The 9,562-nt window shown below is 37.3% G+C and overlaps 1 protein-coding gene across 2 annotated transcripts; it reads left to right on the forward strand.

The window, feature by feature from the left end:
• The first annotated feature begins 4,013 nt into the window (after nt 1–4,013).
• LOC309506193 (uncharacterized protein C11orf87 homolog) lies at nt 4,014–7,009 on the forward strand. 2 transcript variants are annotated; one of them, XM_082179813.1, is made up of 2 exons: nt 4,014–4,194; nt 4,652–7,009. In XM_082179813.1, the coding sequence occupies exon 2, from the start codon at nt 4,778–4,780 to the stop codon at nt 5,213–5,215; it is 438 nt and encodes a 145-aa protein (XP_082035939.1). In that variant the 5' UTR covers nt 4,014–4,194; nt 4,652–4,777; the 3' UTR covers nt 5,216–7,009. The 2 variants fall into 2 exon arrangements, with proteins under 2 accessions (XP_082035939.1, XP_082035940.1); XM_082179814.1 differs by having other exon boundaries at nt 4,014–4,190.
• Nucleotides 7,010–9,562: the final 2,553 nt, after the last annotated feature.

Below are 9,562 nucleotides of genomic sequence, written 5' to 3' on the forward strand. Positions count from 1 at the left end.
GGGGATTTGAGTGATTATTACCAAGTTTCTATGTGGATGCTAGGGTGTACTGGTGGTTGCTAGGGGTTTGCCAAAAGTGTCCACTCCCAAAATCTCCACAATAATCAGGGCTGCGTTTCCCGAAACCTTCTTAACGCTACATCGTTCTTAAGTTACACCTTAAGCTGTACCTTATCGATAATGCGTGTTTCCTGAAATGTTCTTAGTTAAGTAAGTCATACGTTCGTAAGGTTGGTCTGGACCACTCTTAGCTTTACCTTATCACTGTTGCAGGTCTATATGAATATAACTCTGAAGTTTTAATACAGCCAGACAGTGTTCAATTAGGCTAATTCAAGGGTTTTCATGCAAAGAATGAAATTGTCATTACACTGATTGTTGTTAGATTTTTAATTATATTATTATTTTATATTATTAATTTAATTAAAGAGCGCTTTTAAAGGCCAGATTCATAGGCTACTGTCAGTTAAGTCCTATTCGGACGCTAATTGTTTCTCATGGGCTCGTATTTTAAACATTTACAGGGGTAAGTCGGTGATTTAATTGCCGTCGGGATCCATAATATCATGGATAGCCTATTATGTGTTTTTTCTCACCCAACCCGCGTAAAAATCCCTGGCCAAATGAGTACCTTCTGTTTTTTGACAAGCAGGTCGTGTGGAAATTTAATTGCCGTCTGAATCCACATCTCTGAGTTTACAAGGAGAGATTCAAAAGTCACTGTTTAAATCCTTTTTGATCACTGCCGAGCACCGTACGTAAGATGTACACTTTTATTACTGAAATGCTGGAAAGTATTTACAAGAACAATATTTCATCACAGCTCCACCTCAGCGAACAAAAATGGGAAAGAGAAGAAAGCACGTAAAAATTTGAAATGGTTATCATGGCAGCAATATATGATACAATTTTTAAATATGTAGGCTAGGCTATTATAGGCTATTATAGTTTGGATTATTTTTTATAATATCCCATGAGTCCTAATAAATGCAATTTCAACTATTTCTAAAGTGCTTCTTTTATAAAGAACAGCGCTTTCTCACATAACGCAGTGAAGCAGCCCCTGCACGAGAGAATAATTGATTCTCGAGCCGTCGATATCAACCAATTAGGCACCGTCGCCATGGACAGCACCGGGTAACGTCGCACGTAAGAAGGGATATCTTAAGCAGCTTCCTAAAGTATGGTTCGGGGAACACGCTTAAGTTATACCTTAAGAGTCTTCGTAGCGCGCTAAGAGACAACGTAATCGGGAAACGCAGCCCAGGTCTCTAGATATGACTCAGTCCCATCAGTTCAATATAATTCAATTTACAGTTTTTCTCAATAGCTTTGATTCAACTCTCAAATGAGATTTTTTTTCTCTCTCTCTCTCAAAACAACAAGTTCAGATCTCTGAACAATCAGATTCTTGTTCACATCAGATTTGAATTTCTTATTGATTTAGGCAAATTGCACGTGTTTTGGCATGTGAGCAAAAGAGTACGTTTACAGTACAATACCGTACAATTTGCACAATAACTAAATGTTGATCAAAACTGATGAGTTGATTCTCAGTGAAACTGCCAAACTCTTCACAAACAGCAGCAGCTACAGCAGTATACTGTAAAAATGCATTTGTATTTATACAGTACATTTATTTTAGTTCTTTTTTTGTGTACTACAGTTTTGACTTTTTCCAGTAAATGTTTACCTGTCTGATTCTGTATCTAAAAAGCTCAGTGTGAGACACAAGAGCCTCAGCTAGACAAAACTCACATTCTTGTATAGTATAAATCAGCGAGTGTCAACAAAAAAGTCGAAAAAACATGACATTTGTATATAACAAATATTTCCAAAACATTTTGACCAATGTATGTGGCTCACAGATGACAAACACACTTTTTATGTTGGTGGCATTGGCCAATTTACTGACACATTAACTAGGTTTTGAAGCATGAACTGTGAGTTTTGATCATATACCAGGTACAATTTTAAATCTGATCTCTTAAAGAAGTAATTGCATATAGTTTGTCAGTAATCCGGTACATCAGAGGTTGAAATCCTGACGTGCTGAAATTAATAATTTGGTCACTCCAACGATTATCAGAGGCACCGGATTCTGAAAGATTAATTGACAGAAGATGTTGAGCAGGTGGAGTGATAATAGAGGTCACTTTGCACATTTATCCAGCACAGAACAAATGATGTAGTAATTAATCTCAATGGGATTGGATAGGCCATTGGAATAGATTAGTGGGACGATTAAAATGCTCCGTCTTTAGGAGTGGTACATGAGGGACGGTCGTGTAAAACGGTGTGTTGGATTTCATTAACAAACTTTAACTTGAAGGGTACAACACCTCGTACTGAATCCCTGCATATTGTGAGGTTCCCGAGAGCCAACACATGCATTTCTCATTACGGAAGGTTGAACATTATACTTGACAACTTGGAGCTTCAGAGAATTTTTGCTGAGCTGAATCTCACAAAAACTTGAGCAAGTCAAGTTTGGTTTTAAGACTTTAAAAATGTTACATTTTAATAAAGATTTTTGCATGGTGGCATTATTCCATGCAAAAATTCCAGTAATTACGATTCATAACGTAATGGGAACGTAAGCAAAATGTTTAACATAATTTTGTTAGCTATAGCCATATCAACCTTACGCTTTTGTGATCAGCTTCAGTTTATCACTTTATAAACTGTATGTATGTTTATCACATACATTTACATTGCAACTACATCACAAAAGGTTCAGCTCCAATCCCAAATGAACACACCTGAACCAGCTAATCAAGGTCTTGCTAAGCACACTAGAAACCTCCAGGCTGGTGTGTTGAGGCAAGTTTGAGCTAAACTCTGCAGGACCGAGTTTGGTCACCCCTGCCCTACACCCTTAAACAGGTTCGGTAACACTTTAGAATACCGTTCCTTCATTAATGCATAACTACACAGGAACAAATGAGTAACATAATATTAACATTCTATTAACTAACAAGAAACTTTGATTAACAAATTAGTAGCGCTCAGTGTTCACTATTAGCTAATCAGTAACTACTATTTTTCATACCTCACTGAAGATTACTAACTAACAGGTTCATAATAATATTAATAATGCATAATGTATAAGGTAATAGTAATAGTAATCCATTAGTAATGAATCAAGTGTTACTACATCCTTTTAAAGGATACAATTTGGATCAGTATTCTAAAGTGAAAAACATGATTACTAATATTGTCTGGTTTTTGTCAGGTTTTGGATAGTGATGACTCAAGTGTTACTACATCCTTCTAAAGGAACTACTAATTATTTGGATCAGTATTCTAAAGTGAAGATCATGGGAACACACTAGTAATGACTAATGTGTTGACAAATCCATCAGAAGGAATTACTAATCAAAATCTTACAAAAACCTCAAAAGCTTACAATGACTTCAGTCAATATCATGTTTTTCACTTTAGAATACTGATCCAAATTATTAGTAGATCATTTAGAAGGATGTAGTAACACTTGAGTCATTACTACTGGGTTACCATTACCTTTTATTATAAATTATGCATTATTCATGTTAATTATGAACCTCTGGGAGGTATGAAAAAAAAACTGATTAGCTAATAGTGAACTACCACATCCAACTGAGCGCTATTACTTACTAATTTGTTAATCAAAGTTTCTTGTTAGTTACTAGAATGTTAATAGTGTGTTACTCATTTGTTCCTGTGTAGTTATTCATTAATGAAGGAACAGTATTCGAATCCATGGAACCTTCCATCCAATTCTTTACAGCACAATAAAAAAGCTTATTTAGACAGTTAAAATGTTCTTTTCTTTTCTTTTAACAACTGTTCTCTGCAAGGTTCTTTTGAGAATCAAAAATGGTTCTTCTATGGAATCTCTATGCAAACCCCCTTTTGGAACCTTATATGCGTTATAAATGCGCGTGCATCAGACAAATGCAGGGAAGAAGGGACGTTTTTTTGACAGCACATACCCTTGTGTAACCCCCATAAATGAGAATATCAAACCCTGGATTGTCATCTGAACATATATACTGTACGTCTGAATGAGGTTGCTGGAGCGTTTGGATCCTCAAAGGCGATACGTCATTGCGAGCCTCAGCGATTGGCTGGATCCAGCTCCTTTTTCTCCACAATTTGCAACCACGAGCGGTCTTCGCCTCCGGAGCAGAGACATCCCTTCAGTAGAGGCAGGTAAACTATCGGTTTCAATGTAGATCTTCGCATGTTCATGTGTCTGGAGAAGCTAGTTATTTATTTTTCCTGCGTATGGGCTACTTTATGGTTTTCTTCAGACAGAATCTAATTGATGAACAGCCCTGCTTCTGCTGGCTGATCTGAAGGAATGCCGCAGTTGAGAAATGAATGCTGAAACAGATATATGCCTTTTGTAATTGTAAAAGAATAGCTTTGCGAAAAGGGAATATAGCGGCATTATTTGCGCGCATACGCCACAAAGTTATAGCGACCAGCGCGCGCGCGCCCTGTACGAATGAGATCGCTTTTGTTCTTAAACACATTCTGTATGCGTCAAAGGTGTGGGTTTTGAAAGTGTTTTAAAGGACGATTTCCAACGTGACTAGAATTATAACGCTAAAAAAAAACCACTTGCTCTTTTCTAACCCTGGATTCCTCATTGGATCTATTTTAGGTGGACTCGTTTCCCCCCCAAGAGAAATGAATGCAATATAGCGCGCGCATTCGCAGGGGTGGACATTTCTTTTCGCTCTCATCTCAATTCTTCCCTGCAATACAGACACAGCCCGAACCGGACTAAATGAGTGCCCGGACCTTGGAGAGACTGGCGCTTTCTATTCCCCACTGTGCCTTAAACGGAACCGCTCGGACCAACAATGGCACCTGCTTTGACCGGGTGGATCAGTTGTTCCAGGCGTTCTCATCCACCGTCGTGCTTTTCGTGCTCATCGCGATGATCATTGGGATAATAGCCGTGTCCATCACGACCTTCCACTTTCACAAAAGCAAGATGAAAAAGCGCAAGATACAGAAAGCCCAGGAGGAATACGAGCGCGACAACCGCAGTCCCAAAGCGGGCAAAGGCAAGCCGGTGGTCCGGCAGTGCATCATGGTGAGACCCCCCACGGCAGTGCGGAAAACTGACCCAAACACGGAGGATCCTGGCGTGACAGAGGACATGGGACACTCGGGACAGGCGAAGGATGAGAACTTGTTGGAATCGGTCGCTGTGTCTTGATAACGCAGTGCCAGCTTCGGGAGGACACTGTAAATATCCTATGTATTCATATGATATTACCCACGGAATATATCGATTCTTTGTATAAGCATTACAGTTGATAAGTTTTCATCATATAGATCCCGGAGGAGTCTTTGAAAGAAATCTATGAACAGTCTCAATGGAGAAAAGACTATGCGGATTGTGGAATTTCCTATATCATATAATTTGGAGCCAGTCCTAATGGGATCAGAATTGAAAAAGATCCTATTGGATGAAATGAAATAAAAAGGCATTAATGGGTTAATCCAACAGGATTTTATTGAATGCAAATGGAAGTTCTATCATAATTAAGAGTTAATTACAATGATATCAAACATAATACCCTCTAAGAATAAAAAAAGCTCCTACTGGATAAAATGTTATATTTAATTTAATTTATTTATTTATTTATTAATCAATAAACTCTTACTGGATTAAAAGAATAGGCCTAATTAATTGGATAAAATAAGAATCTTCTAAAAAAAGATTTAAAAAAAAGAGATACCCCCCCCCCCCCCCCCCCCCCCCCAAACGGATCCAAGATCCAATCCAAACTGGGTTAAAAAGCAATCCTCAACAAATCAAATAAGATTATATTTCATAAAAATGAAATTCTGGGGGAAAAGACATTGATCAGCCAATCCAATAAAATCTTACTGAATACTGATGGATTTCTAATGAAATTCAGAGCCATTCCTGTGTGGATTAAACAAAACTCTTGTAAGAATCAAATTCAGAAGGATTTTACTCGGCGCTGATGATTCGGAACCAAATCCAAACTGGATCAGATGTGAATCATCTAAGAAGGATGGATGAACTGAGGTGCCTATTCTTTCCCCCAAGCCTCTTTTAGTTAACGTTTCTCAGAATTTGAGCTAATCCAGTATAAGATTTAGTTTTATCCCAATAGGATTGTCTACAAATGATGATAGACATGCCTATTTCTTTAATATATACAGGCCCAGCATCTGTACATGCAGATTGTCTCGTCCACTCTTCTTATTGTCATGATGCCACCAAGAGGAATCAATGTAAACATGGACAAATGATGGACCGATTGACAGTACTTCCAAAGTTTATTACTAAATATAGTGAAAGAATAGTTTGAGTTAAAGGGACGGCTCTCTTGCATAAAGTCTGTACAGATGCTAAAATAAGGACAGAGACAACGGTCTTATTCATGTAGAATTTCAACACAACTCGCAACAATTTTTCTTTGTTTTGGGGTTTCAGAATCCCTTTTAGGCAACATTGTTGTTTCTTTTGACAAATGGACTTTCTTAATTGGGATTTTCTTTCGTCTCAGTGGCTTTTTTCAAGATAGAAGCGCAATTCGTGCCATTCTGGCTTGGCATGAATAGGTTTAGTGTTTTAACCCCTTAATCCCCGAGACTGTTGATGTGCAATTGCTGCTGCTAGTGGTAGTGTAGCCTGTACTTGTTTTGTTCATGGCACTATATAATCATAGTAAAACTTATGTAACCTGAGGCATTTCAGTTTTGTGTTACAGCTCTGTATTAGTTTTTGCTCTAGATTAATATAGCACTAATGATCGAGTATTATATTTTTTATCATTCCTAACTAGTGTAACAATCAATAAGAAACAATAGAACATTTTAAAAGTCATTTTCTGTATTTCCTTGACGTTGTGTTGAACGGGAAATGGGCGTCATAGACCGAAATCAAGTATTGTAACAGATCGCAGTTTGAATCTTTGTTTTTAATTTTGTTCAATGCATACGATTTTGAATTACTAATAAAGTATTGTGCAGATGGGTGTCTCATTTTTTAATTCATTAGCATGAATCATCTTAGAATTATTTATTTCCCTAAAGAAGTGCTAATTACAAAATTACATTTAAACTTAATACATTAAGGCTCTAATATGTATTAATATTCTATTTATTTTCTTTTAAATCAATAATTTAATTAAATGGAGTGATTAAAGTGTACCTATTATGCTAATTTAAAGGTTTCTAATTTTGTTTAGGAGGTTTCTAGATGCATTATGGTAAAAAAAAAAAAAAAAACTTGCATTTTCTCATAATAAATATCTATCTATCTATCTATCTATCTATCTATCTATCTATCTATCTATCTATCTATCTATCTATCTATCTATCTATCTATCTATCTATCTATCTATCTATCCGTAAGGCCTATAAATCTTCAATTCTTCAAAATATTTTTTTCCAATACTTTTTTCAAACATTTCAAACAAGCAAACAAGTTTTTCTTGACAATCTCTTTTTTTCTATTTAAAAAAAAAAGAAAATTTTATGAATTTCTTTGAGTTTTAAATCATTTTAGTTCAACTTCCATTCAAATTCGATTAGCATTCTGCATTCTGTTTGTAGGGAAGCTTGTTTTCGCCACAGAATATTAAAAAAATTAAATAATTGTATGAAAGTAATTCTGACTTTTTTTCTCGCACGTGTGAGTTTATATCTCACTTTATATCTCACAATTCAGCATTTTTTCTTGCAATTTAAAATGTATAACTCGCTTTATAACTGTACAACTGACTTTTTTCCTCAGAATTGTGAGTTTATGGGCCCTATTTCAACAAGCGCATGGTCTAAAGCGCACGGCGCAAGTGCACCTGAATCCACTTTTGCTAGTTTAACGACGGGAAAAATGGTCGGTGCACCCCGCGCATGGTCTAAAAGGGTTGTCCCTTTTCTCTTAATGAGTAATGGGTGTGTTTTGGGCGTAACGTGCAATAAACCGATCAGAGTCTCATCTCCCAATCCCTTTAAAAGCCAGTTGCGCTCGCGCTATGGTGGATTCGCTATTTACATGGCGGATTTTGCAAGCGGAAAAGCTGAACGCTTCTATAGCGAGGAAACGGCTCTGTTGTGCGCAAGGTTAAAGCAGACCATCTGCGGGACAAAGTGTACGCGCATTATGCACCCGCCGCCTATAGGTGCACATTACTAACGTGCTCTCTAAATAACAAAAAAATAAATTGCGTTTGGCAATATAATCCATTGACTTTAGACCAGGTTTCAGTTGGTCAATGGCTCAGTCTATTTCAGTTCCTCAAAATAGCAACATGCCAAAAATGCGCCTGAACGCACCTTTGTTTTCAGACCAGCAGCCCATGAGCGAACAAATGGGTGCAAAATATGCATTTGCTATTTAAACAACGTGTGCAGGACGTGAAAATGATAACCGCGTCGGGCTGAAACTAGCAAAAACACTTGCGTCGCGCCTGGCGCCGCATTGCAACGGATGTATGATAGGGCCCTATATTTTGCAATACGGACTTTATAACTCTCAATTGCAAGTTTATATCTCACAATTGTGAGAAATGAAGTTTGAATTGCTAGATATAAACTCGGAATTTCAGGAAAAAAGTCTGAATTGTAAGATAGCTTTTTAATATTTTCTAATTGCAAGTTTATATCTAGCAATTCAGTCTTTATTTCTCGCGATTCCAAGTTTATAATTCTGACAATATTATACAAGTCCAAATTGTGGAAAGTCGTAATTACCTTTTTTATTTTATTATTTATTCCATAGACTTAGAGGAAACAAGCTTCCTTATGCTTGCTACCCAATTCAAATTCAGCAATTGAACTGAAGTCTAAAGGGCATTCTCTCAATTCAGTTCTGATCCAAAAACACAATGCCGCTGCTGGTGTGTTCCTGTCAGAGGTGTAGGATATAAAGCACGGCTGTCAGCTGTCTAAACTATACTTGGGAGACTGAATTCAATCACCCATCGCAAATCAAATAATTATCATCCCTCTATTTATGTTAAAAGGCTAATTGCTTGACTGCTGCAATATCCACTTTGTGTGGAACATGAACAAAAGTGACAGAGGAGCACCGCTGGGTAGAGAACAATATCTCCTCTCATCTCTTCTCATGGTTTTCATTTCTTCTTCAGTTGAACGTTAGAGCACAGCGGTTAGTGTGATACCACTGACAAAAGGAAAAAAGAACAAACAGAAGATGTGGGAGATCTTTGCGCCTCCCCTCCAGCCAATCAGAGAGCGTTCGAGTAAATACACCTGTGTGTTCGACACTGTTCGGAGTGCCAAACTTGTGCCCACTACACAGCCCACTCTCCTCTCTATGTCTCATTGTGTGTGGGCCGCCGCAGCCACTGGCAGCACATTGCACACGTAACGGCTCTCTCTGCCCACATCACATTAGTGTGTGAATTCATTATTCGGTATGAATAAGAAGATTGAGATTGGATGACTGTAATTAATCTGAAAGTAAAATATTAAAAAAAACTAAGTTTCCATCCATACGTCTTCTGTACGTTAGCTATTTCATCCCACATAATGGAAATGTTTGCTGATTTATCACAGT

Source organism: Leuciscus leuciscus, assembly GCF_965113295.1.
Source record: "Leuciscus leuciscus genome assembly, chromosome: 9".
In the NCBI taxonomy this organism is placed as follows: Eukaryota; Metazoa; Chordata; class Actinopteri; order Cypriniformes; family Leuciscidae; genus Leuciscus; species Leuciscus leuciscus.

What these genes read in the sequence shown, in the direction of transcription:
- LOC309506193 (XM_082179813.1), top strand. Translation starts at nt 4,778, where the DNA reads ATGAGTGCCCGGACCTTGGAGAGACTGGCGCTTTCTATTCCCCACTGT.